The 13,896-nt window shown below is 53.0% G+C and overlaps 1 protein-coding gene across 7 annotated transcripts; it reads left to right on the forward strand.

The window, feature by feature from the left end:
• Positions 1-30: 30 nt before the first annotated feature.
• On the forward strand, positions 31-13,652 carry CDK16 (cyclin dependent kinase 16). Of its 7 annotated transcripts, none has more exons than XM_061409914.1 (16): positions 31-112; positions 5,465-5,672; positions 6,280-6,413; positions 6,516-6,641; positions 6,728-6,784; positions 6,882-6,996; positions 7,661-7,755; positions 7,853-7,915; positions 8,170-8,293; positions 8,495-8,615; positions 8,725-8,822; positions 8,906-9,011; positions 9,093-9,135; positions 9,281-9,371; positions 10,155-10,232; positions 10,646-13,652. In XM_061409914.1, the coding sequence occupies exons 2-16, from the start codon at positions 5,471-5,473 to the stop codon at positions 10,684-10,686; spliced, it is 1,494 nt and encodes a 497-aa protein (XP_061265898.1). In that variant the 5' UTR covers positions 31-112; positions 5,465-5,470; the 3' UTR covers positions 10,687-13,652. The 7 variants fall into 7 exon arrangements, with proteins under 7 accessions (XP_061265898.1, XP_061265897.1, XP_061265892.1 ...); XM_061409913.1 differs by lacking the exon at positions 31-112 and adding an exon at positions 473-556; XM_061409908.1 differs by lacking the exon at positions 31-112 and adding an exon at positions 1,696-5,230.
• The last annotated feature ends 244 nt before the right edge of the window (positions 13,653-13,896 follow it).

Genomic DNA, 13,896 nt, shown 5'->3' on the forward strand with positions numbered 1-13,896 from the left:
CTACACTTTCCCGCTGGCGCCGTTCCAGGGCCAGCGCCACATTCCCCAGTGGGCGCGCAATGGCCGCGCCCCCTCCCGCTGCGGACGGGTCTTTTGGTACCTGCAGTCCGAGGTGAGTCCCCTCCTTCCCACTTCACCCTTTCCAGCGCGTGCGTGCGCATGCGCGGAGCGCGGCGCGCGCAGCGGTTTGGCCGTTGGCTGTTCGGCCCTGGGATTCGCCGCGTCTCCGTGAGCAGTAGGTTCTGAACCGCGAGCCGCCGTGAGCTCTCGGATTCCAGCGGGCGCCAGCGAGCCCGGGGGCATCGCCCGCAGCGGCCAAGCTCATGGCCGGCTGAGCGGGACGCCGCCTCCGCCTCAGCCGCCGCCGCCGCCGCCGCCGCCTCCTCCTCCTCAGCCGGCGGCGGCCCGGGCCCAGCAGCCATGGCCGAAGACTACTGGGACGGGCGCCTGCGGCGAACTGGAGGAGAAGGAGGTCGCGCGGCCTCAGCCCGGGCCGCCGCCCCAGGCGCCGCCGCGCCGGCCCCGCGGCACTGAGGTTGCTCGCGCGCCCCCGCCGGTGAGCGCGTTCACGAGGCATGGGGTGGGGGCTGCTCTTCCTGCAGAACCAACCCAGACCCCGGGCGGTGCCCAGGGGTCTGGGCTGCACCGCTGGCCTGTGCCCCCTCCCCCAGCGAGTTTCCCAGAATGCACCGGGGCGGGGGGTCATTCAGGGCCTCACTGACCTTGGCCCCGCCCTGGGCCTGGTCTGGGAGCTAGGGATGGGAAGTACTATGGGTGCTAGTGGGGAGTAGGCTGGTCGAAGGACCAGGGGGTGTGTAAATGGGTGGCAGAGTGGTGAAAGACTAGAGGTTTGCTAACGGGGGCCTCAGCTGTGAAGGGGTCAGAGCATGTGGTAATAAGTCTTAACCGCTGTGTAAGGTTTTGAGGCTCAGTGTGTGCTAGCAGAGGGGCGGTGCTGGGCCCGAGGATGAATAACAAGGAAGAGGACGTCAGAGGAGTGCTGAGATATGCAAATAGGGTTAGAGCTGTAGAAAGGCCCTGTGGGTGTTGCTGGTGGATAGGTGGTAGAGGTGCCGGAAGGGAAGGTTCGCTGGTGGGATCGGAGCTCTGAGGTCCTATATGTGGTAAGGGAGTAACGATGGTGTTAACACTGTGTATTTGTCCATGAGAGACTGCAGGGTTTGAGGATACAGTGTGCTCATAGAGGACAGGGTCCAGTGTTGAGAGGGTGCCAGTGGGGGTCGTAGCTCTCAAGGGTATGTGTATATGGTAATAAAGGTCGGGAGTATAAGGCCCAGTATATTAATGAGGGCAAACCGGTGGAAGACCTGAGCCCTGTGCTAATGGGTATCAGAATTGTGGATATATGTGTGTGGAGAGTGGGGATCGGTGGTGAGGGAAGAATCTTAGCATTGTAAGAGGTTCATTGTATTAAGGATCAAAATGGTGTGAGATGAGTGTGTATCTATGAAGTCAGGGGATGTGAGATTGTGTGTATATGTGTGTTAGACACTCAGTCGTGGCCGACTGTTTGCGACCCTTTGGATTGTAGCCTGCCAGGCTCCTCTGTCCATGGGGATTCTCAAGGCAAGAATACCGGGGTGGGTTGCCATGCCCTTTTCCAGGGGATCTTCCCAACCCAGGGATCGAACCTGGGTCTCCCACATAGAAGGCAGATTCTTTACCGTCTGAGCCACCAGGACGCCCTATAAAGAAGAGGCAGGGTAATGTATGAAGTTCTAGTGACTGCTCATGTGGGTTTAGTGACAGGTATGTAAATGTGAGTCAGTGCGGGGAGAATCAGAGCAGTATGAGTTCTGGAATATGCTAGTGAGTGTCAGAATATTGTAAAGATAGTGTGTTCCTGAGTGCCTGAGATTTGTTGAGGTTCCAGGCAATGGCACCCCACTCCAGTACTCTTGCCTGGAAAATCCCATGGATGGAGGAGCCTGGTGGGCTGCAGTCCGTGGGGTCACTAAGAGTCGAACACGACTGAGCGACTTCACTTTCACTTTTCACTTTCCTGCATTGGAGAAGGAAATGGCAACCCACTCCAGTGTTCTTGCCTGGAGAATCCCAGGGACGGGCGAGCCTGGTGGGCTGCCATCTATGGGGTCGCACAGAGTCGGACACGACTGAAGTGACTTAGCAGCAGCAGCACCAGGGAGTGCTAATGGAGGATAGAGCTATGGAGAAGATCTTGTGTGCAATAAAGAAGATGAGGGCTGTGAAGGGATCCAGTTGTCAACCAACAGGGGTTATAGCTGTGGAGGAGTTGAAGCAAAGAGAAATAAAAGAAAAGAATATGTGATGGTCTAGGTGTGCTAAAGTGGATTAGAGCCATGGAGGGCTGAAGTGTGCTACTGGGGTTCTGGGCTGGATGAAGATCTGTGTGTGCTAATGAGGGTCAGGCCATTATAGAACAGCGTGTTTGTGTGTCCCTGGAGAATGGGGCTGAGTACGGGTTCAGGGTGTGCTAATGGGGAGGCACTGTGAGGCCCGGTGCGTGGTAATAGGGGTCAGGGTGAAGTGAAGGTCCAGCCTGTGCTGATGGGAAGTGGGGGGACAGGGTAGTGGGAGGACCAGAAGACATGTTAATAATGATCACAGCTGTGGAGGGGTCTGAGTGTGGGCAAAAACAGGTTCAGGGATCTGCAAGATTCACTTTATGTTAAGGGATTCAGGGCAGTGTGAAGGTCCAGTGAGTGCTAATGTAGGTTACTTTCTACAACTGTAGAGGGTCCTAAGTGCATGTAAATAGGGATCAGAATCTTGCTGGGGAACAGTGAATGCTGTGGAGAAGCTAACAGGCAGCATGTGGTGCTAAGAGTTAACTTAGAGGAGCCGGCTGGGTGCTAACAGAGTTCAGTGTTCTGTTGAGGCTTTGTATGCTAATAGGGTCAAAGATAAATAGGGACATTGCGGTGCTGTTGGCAGTTAAAATGCAGAGAAGCCTTCCTGAGGGTCCAGTGTGTACTGAAGGAAGCAGGACACTGTGAGAGTCCAGTGTGTGCTTATGGGATGATGTGCCTGAACAGAATGAGGATGGTATGTTCCTATGGGAGTTACTAGAATGTGATCATTGTGTCCTCAGTGGCTGGTGTAATGTGAGGTGGTGAGTATCCTTGGGTATGAAAATATTTTGAGGATGGAAACATCCCCTTGGGGAGTCAAAAAGAACATGTGCCCTTTTTTGAGTGTGGTTGTGTATCCAGTTTCTTGCTCCCTCATTCACTATTCTAAAATCTAAAAATCTGAAAAAACTGAGATGATATTTAAAAGTTTTACTACATATTAATGTTCAAGTGTCTCTGCTCACAGGACCTGGTGCAGGGTCCCCCTGCTGGAGGCATTGCATGAAACACAGGTTTTGTACCCCCATCTTCCTAAAATCTCCCCAAAACTAAGCCCTGGAACATGTCCAGCCCTTGGAGTTTCCAGTTAGAGGTCATGGACCCATGGCTCCTTCTGGCTCCTTCCTCATCCTCCATCCAGCCCTACTTACAATACACTACCTCCCCCCACCAGATCCCCTATTCCCTTCCACAACAGGCAAAACAACTGGGTATCCATGCCGTATGGACAGACCTAAGAGTCTTTGGGAACTGGCCATGCTTCATCTTCCTCAGCCTCAGGTCCAGTGTTCACTCTCCTGGGTCAGGATTTTTTTTTTTTTTTGCTCTTGTTATCCCAGGTTGGACTTCATCTTCTTTATTGAGATCTTTTCTGCTAGGCTGGCCCCTCTACCCTTTTGGGAGTGATGAATTCAGGCAGGCAGAAGTGGGGTGTGGAGACCACTGGGGTAAGCACCTGATTTCACGGTAACAGATGATTCACTTCTCTACTCAAATCCAGCCCCAGCCCCAGCCTCCTACCTAGCTCTGCTTCCCTTGGGCCCAGGGCCATCTTAGGCCCTGCTGTGAGTCCAGATGGTCCCTGGGCCAGGTCTTTCCCCCTCCTTGCTGGCCCAGAGCCAGGAGGAAGCAGAAGAAGGCCGGCCTAAGCCTTTTGGTGGCCCCATTCCTGCCAGCAGCCCCATCTAGGTCATCTTGCCAATGCCAGTGTCCCTGGGCCACCTTGTCTGGGGTTGTTAATGAGTAGCAGGGACTCACCCTGACAAATGTTGGTCCTAGGTCCTTAGCTCCTGATTCATTAATTTCTGCCATGAGCACTTTTTGAGCACTGATACAGATACTTTTTTCTGTATCAGTCACTGTTCCAGGTCCTCAGGATATAGCTGTGACCTAAACAGACATCCATCTATCCTGGCAGAGCTGATCTTCTAGTTATGGTGGTGAGGACACAGTAAAGAATAAAGAAACCAATAAATAGATGGTGTCATTTCTGAGGACATGATAAGTGCTGAGGGGACAATTGACAAGGTGAGGGAGCTCAGGATGGTTCAGATTTTAAATAGGGTTGTTTATGGTTATCTATGAAAAAAAGTGATATTTGAGCAGTGGCCTAAAGGTGAGGGAGTGAGCTACTTTGAAATCTAGTGGAAGAGTATTCTAAGTACCGGGAACAGCCGCTGCAAAGGCCCTGAGGAGGGCCTTTAGTTGCAGAACAGCAGTGAGCAGTGAGGTGAGGCCAGAAGGGTGGTAATGTGAGTGGGGTAAGACCTTGTGGGCCACATGAAGGACTGAGACGTTTATTTGGGGTGATAAGGGACACATGGTACATTCTCAGCTAGACAAGAATTGTGACCTGGCTTGTAAAAATCTCGGTGGGACCCTGTGGTCCAAACCTGATTGAACCTTTCCAGCAACTTTCAGGACAGCTGGTATACTTTGAGATCCCCCTACAACCCCACCCAGTGGTTGGGTCTGGGCAGGAAACCTCTCCCTCTCCCTGCACCCCTCATCTGGGTAGCCCAGTGGGGTAGTCCACTAGTCACCTTGACGATGGTTGCTGGGGGAGGATGGTTGCTGGGGGAGGCGAGAGGGACCCTGTGGCCACGGGGAGCGTTTTGCCTTGGTAGTTGGGGGTGATGTGGGGCTGGTGCCAGCGGAACATGCCATTGCATGGACATCCCTGGGGCCGTGTCAGTGGTCTCAGGGTCCTGAGAGAGTCCCCCACCTCACCAATGGCTGGGTCCATCAGTGCCGCTGCACCTGAGAATGCCTGCTGTAGAGCCCTCTGCTCCCACAGTGAGGCTGCCCCCAAAGGGGCCAACACTTCACCAGTTGTGCCCTTTCCCTCAGCCAGCCACCCAAGCCTTAATACCCAGGTGGGCTCTTAGGAGCAGGGTCTGCTGGGGCTGGTTGGTGTAGGTGGCAGGCACTGACTGAGGTCTCCATCCATGCCAGGTTTCCAGGAATCCTGTGTGATTCCAGGGTTCCACAGTGGTTGGGTGGGCACTGCCGCAGGTTCCTGTCAGTGCGCCTCACTGGGTTTTAGGGGGCCCATGAGGATCAGGCGACTGCTAGGGTGGGACCCATTCCCATCCCTACCCCCTGCTCAGGTCGCCATGGATCGGATGAAGAAGATCAAACGGCAGCTGTCAATGACACTCCGAGGGGGCCGAGGTATAGATAAGACCAATGGTGCCCCTGAACAGATAGGCCTGGATGAGAGTGGTGGGGGCGGCGGCAGTGACCTTGGAGAGGCCCCCACACGTGCTGCCCCTGGGGAACCTCGCTCTGTACGGGGCCCACTCAGCTCTGCACCAGGTGGGTCCACTGACCATTCCCGCTCCTAGCCTGGTCCCCAGGGGTGCTGCCTGCCAACCGATTTCTTCTTAGACTTGTATTATTTTCACTTTCCTTTCTCCATTTTCTCCCCTACCTCTGCCATCCTTGCTCAACACCCTCTCTCTGTTGTCCATCTGTGCCCCTTTCCTTGGCTTTGTGCCCAGGTCTCAGGGGGAGGAAGGGTACCCCGCCTGCCACAGCTGCCCCAAGCCTCCCTCTGCCCTTCTGCGCTCTGTGACAGCCCCTTCAGGCCTCCTGGCACCTGCCTGCCCCAGGCCTGCCTTCCCAGGGCATTCGGCTACTTCTGCCGCTGCCTGCCCATTGGCCCTGGGCAAGCCACAGTCTCAGCTCGGCGCTGACACGGGGTGCTCTACTAGGTGACTATTGCCCCCCCTGCCCAATTCAACCTGTCTTGACCTGTGTGAACCTCCCGGGGCCTTCCCACCCTCTTCCCTGAGGAACTCCAGGCTGCTCTGGAGTCCATGTGCATAAATGTGTGATGAGGGAATGTGTTATGGGGGTGGGGGGATTTGTCCTGGGGCTCCTGAGCCCACCTGGTGTGCTCTCCCCCTGTCCCCACTACCAGAGATTGTGCATGAGGACTTGAAGATGGGGTCTGATGGGGAAAGTGACCAGGCTTCAGCCACGTCCTCCGATGAGGTGCAGTCACCAGTGAGGGTGCGCATGCGCAACCATCCCCCACGCAAGATCTCCACTGAGGTGCTTATCTCCCTGTCCGGGCAGTGGTGGGGCTGGAAAAAAAGGGTTAGATCTGGAGATTTGTAGTTGATGGTCCTGTTTCTCCCCCATCTTGCCTGCTAGGACATCAACAAGCGCCTATCACTACCAGCCGACATCCGGCTGCCTGAGGGCTACCTTGAGAAGCTGACCCTCAACAGCCCCATCTTTGACAAGCCCCTCAGCCGCCGTCTCCGCCGTGTCAGCTTGGTGAGCATCTTCTGTTCCTGTCCTCCTTTTCCTCCTCCCAGTCCCTTCCGCTGAGCCTACTTCAGTCTGCCTCCTTTACCCGACAGTCTGAGATCGGCTTTGGGAAACTGGAGACCTACATCAAGCTGGACAAGCTGGGAGAGGTGAGAGACAGCCAGGAGACCCATGGTAGGGCTGGGGTCAGTGGAAACTCCCTGTAGCCTCATAGCTTCTGTCCTGTCACTGTTCCTCACATCCCAGGGTACCTATGCCACTGTCTACAAAGGCAAAAGCAAGCTCACAGACAACCTTGTGGCACTCAAGGAGATCAGACTGGAACACGAAGAGGGGGCACCCTGCACCGCCATCCGGGAAGGTACAGGTCCCACCCAATCTGTTCCAGGTTTCCCAGGCTCTCCCCATGGTGCGTATGTGCACATATACACCCATAGTGAGGACAGGACTGGGGGTCCCAGAAGACTTCTCTCGTGGTGATCTGGGATTTGTGAAAAAGTGCTCATCACCCACACATCCAGATAATAAATCAGGGTAACCAGGAGTCTTCCTGTGTTGAGAAGAGGCAGATAAATTGTTTGCTTTGGTTCTAGGAATATCCCTGAAGTACTCACCAGTTTACTTGACACAATAGTTTCTAGTCAGAAAAATCACATGGAATGAGTCTGAATTGTATAGAAATTGAGTGTGCAAACTCATTTTTACATGAAGCTGTGGGTCTGTATACTGAGGGTTGGAACAAGGGCCCTTTCCAAAACCAAAAACTGGTTGTAAAGATCTAGTGTCATGTAAGCCTAAGGCTGTGATCCCAGGTTCTGGTTCTGCATGTTTGGAACTGGGGGACACACCTTCTTCCTGATAGCAGGTGGGTTGGAACTGGGTTGGAGTGGACTGTGAGCCACCATCCCAAACCACACAGGGAAAGGAGGAAACCCTGGGCTTGACCCTGTCTAGTCCTCCTCCTCGCCTCTGTCCTAAGTGTGGGCCTTGACTCTTCCCCTGTCCCAACTCCCTGCTTCCTGCAGTGTCCCTGCTCAAGGACCTCAAACACGCCAACATCGTCACGCTACATGACATTATTCACACGGAGAAGTCCCTCACCCTTGTCTTTGAGTACCTGGTAAGGTTGGGTGGCCATGGGTCCTGGGGGAGGTGGGGAGATGGCCAGGAGCCACAGGATGTGACCCTCTTTCCTTTACCTGCTCTTCTCTCCTCAGGACAAGGACCTGAAGCAGTACCTGGATGACTGTGGGAACATCATCAACATGCACAACGTGAAAGTGGGTGTGGGGCAGGAAGCAGGGGCACAAGGGGGCCCCCCACTCACCCACTCCACCCCATAAATCTCCCAGAAACAGACGTTTCCCATTTGGCTTTTTTGCTGGGAGCCCTTGAAGGGCATTGGGGCCCTATCCTCTATTTATGAGACGAGGCTCTGGGCTCAGTGCTTGTGTTTGGGAGGGGGAGCAGTGCCTGCTTGGGGTCAAGCTGCTGGCTACTCTTTGACTTGTGCCTGCTGTTCCTGGGTCCCCAGCTGTTCCTGTTCCAGCTGCTCCGTGGCCTGGCCTACTGCCACCGGCAGAAGGTGCTACACCGAGACCTCAAGCCACAGAACCTACTCATCAATGAGCGAGGAGAGCTCAAGCTGGCTGACTTCGGTACCCCTGGCCTCCCCCTTCATCCCAGTGATCCCCCAACCTTACTCTCCCAGCCCCTCCTTCCCCCTGACCACCTCATCTCAGTCCCTCCCCTTCAGCCTCTCTAGGCTTCACTTGGGAAGCCCTCAGTCCCAACTACATTCTCCCTCAGACGGCCCATGACCTCCTCAATTCCAGCTGCTCATTATCTCCACCTACCAGGCCTGGCCCGGGCCAAGTCAATTCCAACGAAGACCTACTCCAACGAGGTGGTAACACTGTGGTACCGGCCCCCTGACATCCTGCTCGGGTCCACGGACTACTCCACTCAGATTGACATGTGGTAAGGACAGGCTGAAATGTGGCAGGGGCCACGCAGTAAAGGGGAGTGGCTTGGTCACAACAGCCAACCAGCCAACTACCTGCCTATTCACTGTGCTCTCCCTGCCCAGGGGTGTGGGCTGCATCTTCTATGAGATGGCCACAGGCCGGCCCCTCTTCCCAGGCTCCACAGTGGAGGAGCAGCTGCACTTCATCTTCCGCATCTTGGGTAGGGAGGCATGAGCCCTAGGAACTGTGGGGACATGCAGGAAGGCCCTGTGAGATGCTTAGGATACTCCGTTTCCCCGCCAGGAACCCCAAATGAAGATACATGGCCAGGCATCCTGTCCAATGAAGAGTTCAGGACATACAACTACCCCAAGTACCGAGCCGAGGCCCTTTTGAGCCATGCACCCCGGTGAGGCTGGTGGGTGGGTGGCTGTTAGGGGCCAGAGTACCCAAACTCAGTTTAAAACAGGTCCCCTTGTCCTTGAGGTAGAGTTGACAGCGACGGGGCTGACCTCCTCACCAAGCTGCTGCAGGTGAGACCACCTTCCTGGGCCACCCTAGGGGGCTAGCGGATTCCAGGTGTGGGGAAACAGCTATAGGGGCAGGGTCTGAGGTGGGGAGGAAGAGAAGCCTACTTGTTGAAAGTGTCAATACTCCCCCACCCCAACACACACTCAGTTTGAAGGTCGCAATCGGATCTCCGCAGAGGATGCCATGAAACATCCATTCTTCCTCAGTCTGGGGGATCGGATCCACAAACTTCCTGACAGTGAGTGGGGCTTGGGAATGGACCAGCTGGTGGGGGACTTTGTGGAACAGGATTGCTGCAGATAGCTGGGCAGTTGTGTTGAGTTCTAGCTGTGCCACTTCTGATGGGGTGAGGCATATGCCCTTGTTCACATATGTGATATGTTGTTTTTTTACAAAAAAGTCTTTTAGCTTTCAGTTTCTTTTACCTTTCATGGAAATTTTCAAACATAAAACCTGGCAGAACATCCATCACTTTACCTTAAAATCCCGTATATTTATATATTAAACCAAGTAATATGGTCTGTTATATATTGAACCAAATAATAAGTCCCCAAGTACTCCAACAAGTGATCAACTCATGGCCAAAGTGGTTTTATCTATATTCACTCTGATTATTTTAAATCAAATCTCAGATCTATCATTCATCTATACAATTTTAGCATGTACCTCTAAAATATTTTCTTAAGCACAACAATAATACAACGATCACACTGAAAAAAAAACCACATTGGATTAATCTCAGTTACAACCCAAACATCATCCATCATCTAGACTTAACAGGTGGTAATTGCAATACCACTATCACAGTTGACAAAATTACTAATTTCTCAGTGTCATGTAATAGTCTACATTCCATTTTCCCTAGTGGTAGCTGGTTTGTGTGTGGGATTATTTGGCCGATGAAAGTCAAGACTCAAAGAAAATTAGAAATTTTTCTAATTGCCCTGATGAGGCCACACGGGAGGTGGTCCTGGATGGCCTCATGGGTCATGCCCCACTTCTGTCTCTCCTCCACCCACAGCTACTTCCATATTTGCACTAAAGGAGATCCAGCTACAAAAGGAGGCCAGCATTCGATCTTCGTCAATGCCTGACTCAGGTAAGTGTAGGTGTTACCCTTGCCCTCTTCCCTGCCCCCTGGCCCCCATCCACTTACCTGCTTGCTCACCAACAGCCATCCGCTCTGCTTTCCCCTGCAGGCAGGCCAGCTTACCGAGTGGTGGACACCGAATTTTAAGCCACAGACCGAGGCCCCAGCAGGCAGCAGCTGGAGGGATGCCACACCCCTCACAGGGCAGCCCCCAACTGCATCCTCCCTGCTTGCTGCCTGCCTACCTGCCTGACTCATGCTCCCATGCCCACATGTCCCCTGCTGCCTGTCTGAACACCCGACCATTGGCCTGTTGGCCCACCCATTGGCCTGTCTGCTGGGTGCTAACAAAGCTCTCATCGCTCCTTCGCCTGGTCTGTCTGTCTATATGTCTGTGTCTCTTTCTCTCTCTGTCTTGGTAGTTGCTGGTGGACAGCGTGGCCGTGCCAGCCTCCCACACTGAGGCCAGGCCTAGACCCCTCCCCATCATACCCTCCCCCAGGACCACTACCCCATGGCCAACCAGGGGTCTGGAGCTAGCCCAGGCTGGGGATCTCGACTCAGACAAGACATGGTGATGGCTTGGGTCTGAGGCTCCCCTTCCTGCTTTCCTGCCTCATGTTGTGTGGGCCTTGTTTGTTTGTTTCATTCATTGTTGTTTTTTTAATTATTTTAAATGAGGTTTTCATTTTTTAAATGCAATATCTCTGTATACAGACTGCTGGGCCCCACTCGGTGTGTGTGGCCCTCCCACAGTATTTTGTGCAATGAAGCCCTGCTCCCAGCCTTTTCATGGCAGGGACATAGCCCCTATTCAAAACCCTAATCATCACCAGACCCTGGGGTCAGCTAAGGGAAAGCATGCCTTGACAACTCGCCTTCCAACCCCCACCTGCCATCCCCAGCCACAGGGGGACTTGGGGACTACTGGAGACTCTCTGGGAGATGGATGAGGTGGGGGGCCCCCACTCTTTCCCTCCTGCAGTCCCATAGCTGGGGCTTCCTTCTCAGGGTCTCCCTAGCCCAGCCCTCCTGCCCCCATCCCGCACGGTGCTGTTGAGTAGGGGCCCTGCCAGGAACTGACCAACTCAGCGATGGAGCCATAGTGTGTATATGCGCACACGCAGGGACAGAGGGGTGCATGGGAGGTTGTGCCCAGGCATTACCCCCTAACCTTGGGGGAAAGTGAGACAGGGCAGGGACAGTCTCTGGGGTCAATCCCCAGATGGGTGGTTACCTTCCCTTCCTCCACTCTAAACCCTGGGGCCCTCAAATGGGGTGGGAGGGCAGGGGCAGGGGCCCTCCTAGGGGAGTTGGGAGGGGTGGGTTCCTGAATGCACCGTAATCGCTGTATGAAATATTAAAAAGTCTAAAGTGAAAAACCTGATTGCAAATCCCTGTGGGGGTGGGCTTAACCCAGGGTGAGTACTGGGACCTTGGAGAATTCACACTGGGTGCCTACTATCTAGAAGAGCACTGCGAGTGGGCCAGGGATGTGTCAGGACTATGAAAAAGCATCTGAGGGGTTGCACATACCATGGTGGGACATAAAAGCAGATAGGGCAGGCTGTATAGAGGATGGGCTAAGGATTGAGCAGAGAGGAGTTAGATTTACCCCAGAATATGAAACCAGATGGTGGATAGACTGTTAGGTATGGAGAGGCTGTTTCTTTGAAAGACACTTGGAAGGCCCAATAAAACCAGGATTTGGGGGAGATAAGACAGAGAAACCCAATATGACTAACACGTGTCTAGCTGGGACCATGAGGCAGGCCAGTTGGGAATATGATAGGGTAGATTTTAAACCACGGAGAAGATAGGGGAATCTTTTTAATACATGGGTCAAATTTAGGACTAGGGCCATTGATGGAAGTTTAGGTTATTGGTATCTAGGAAGTAATGGAAACCATGGACATGTATGAGATGACTGTGGAAAGAATGCAATGGTTTGTGAGGCCAGAAGTCTATAGATAGGCTGGGACTCAAGTTGAAGCTTTGATTTCCTGTGTCCTGGGAGTTCTAGCCCCTGTCCACCATCTTGAGCAAAGCCTAGGATAGATTTCCAGGCAGAAGATGTGGGGTGGGCAGGGCCTGCCAAATGCTATAGGAAATGCAAGCCTAAGTGGCTGGTTGCTGAAGTCCAGCGGTGGCAGTGGACCTCTGCTGTGTCCCTGTAAGCACTCTGGTGATAGTCTACAGTTTTATGGTTCCACGATGACTGTAAAGTCCCCAAAGATGGGAAAGCAAGCGAGGAAAACCATCCTCCCTGTTTCCTTATAACGGCTAAAACTGTTAAGCTCCTCAGCAGACTTCTTGTGCCATCCTTTGGCTAGAATCAGTTGACATGGCCACTTCTGATAGCAAGGGAGGTGGGGAAAATGAAGACCTTGCAAAACAGGACAAGATTGCCAGGCTGGACTTAGGGCTAGAATTCACCCAACTGCTCTCAGAACTGGTAGGGTCATCGGTGTGGGCAGAGATTGGTCTCTGGAAAGTGGAGAAATCAAGCCTAGGGAGGGAGGCCTCTTGTTGGATTGTAGGAAGGACAGGCTTCAAATTAAATGGGGAGGAGGTATCTGCAGATGGGTGTGAGAGTCAGTTCAGAGAACCTGGCAAGCCAGGTAGGCCTGAAGGGCATCTGTCTACCATGTGCCAGACCCAACTCGAATGCCACTTTACAGATCCTGAGGTGAAATGGCTGCAACCTTTCCTCCCTCAAAGATTACACAACTGAGTTGTGACCCCCTCATCTGTGCCAGGTCTGAGCTGGAGGCTGGCATCAGTAATTCACAATTCTTGCCCTACCAAAGTTAACTGAAAATAGAGGTAAATTGTGAGATCATGTGCATTGGTGGCAGTGGGGTTTGAAATTGTGCAAAGGGTATTTTGGACACCTGTGTGCATGGGTCTAAAGGTGTGAAAAGGCAAGGTGTGTTTGCCTGTGGGAATGGGTAGTGATAGTGAGGGAAATATACTGAAACAGACCCAGAATCATGATCCTGTCTTAGGGAGTTCGTGTGATGGTTAGGTGGGGACAGCCAATAGGCAGGCCAATAGGGAGCCAAAGGGGGAAATTTTAGTTATCACCAACATAGAGGGCTGGGAGCCCCAGCAGAGAAAATGTAGACATAGCCTAGAGCAGCAGTTCTCAGCAGGAGATAATCTCCCTCACCCGCAGAGAAAGTTTTGCAACTGGGGGATGCTACTGGAATCAGCAGGTAGTGGCAGCGATGCAGCTAAACTTTATCCTACAACAGAAATGTCAATAGTGCCTAAGCTGAAAAAAGCCCTGGTGCAGTGGACTGATTCTCAAACTTGTGGTCTCAGAATTCCTTCATATTCTTAAGGATATCCAAAGAGCTTTTGCTTATGTCATGCAGTCTCTGGAAAATTCCATGGCACACACAATAGAAAATGACCATGAAAAAGCCTTGTCGTGAATAGTTTTGACTTCGTGAACCGTGAAAGGGTCTCCTGAACGGGTAGAAAGCCAAAAAGGACCCTAGTTTGAAAATCTCTGTCCTGGAATTTAAAGGTGGCACCTCTGGAATTGGAATTCCTGAGTTCCAACCACAACTCCACTACTTACTAGTGGGGCAAAGTGAATTAACGTTTCTGGTCCTCAACATCCCCATTGTTTCCCATAGGCAACCTGCTGCCTAAGACTACTATT

Source organism: Bos javanicus, chromosome X (assembly GCF_032452875.1).
Source record: "Bos javanicus breed banteng chromosome X, ARS-OSU_banteng_1.0, whole genome shotgun sequence".
NCBI classification, from domain to species: domain Eukaryota; kingdom Metazoa; phylum Chordata; class Mammalia; order Artiodactyla; family Bovidae; genus Bos; species Bos javanicus.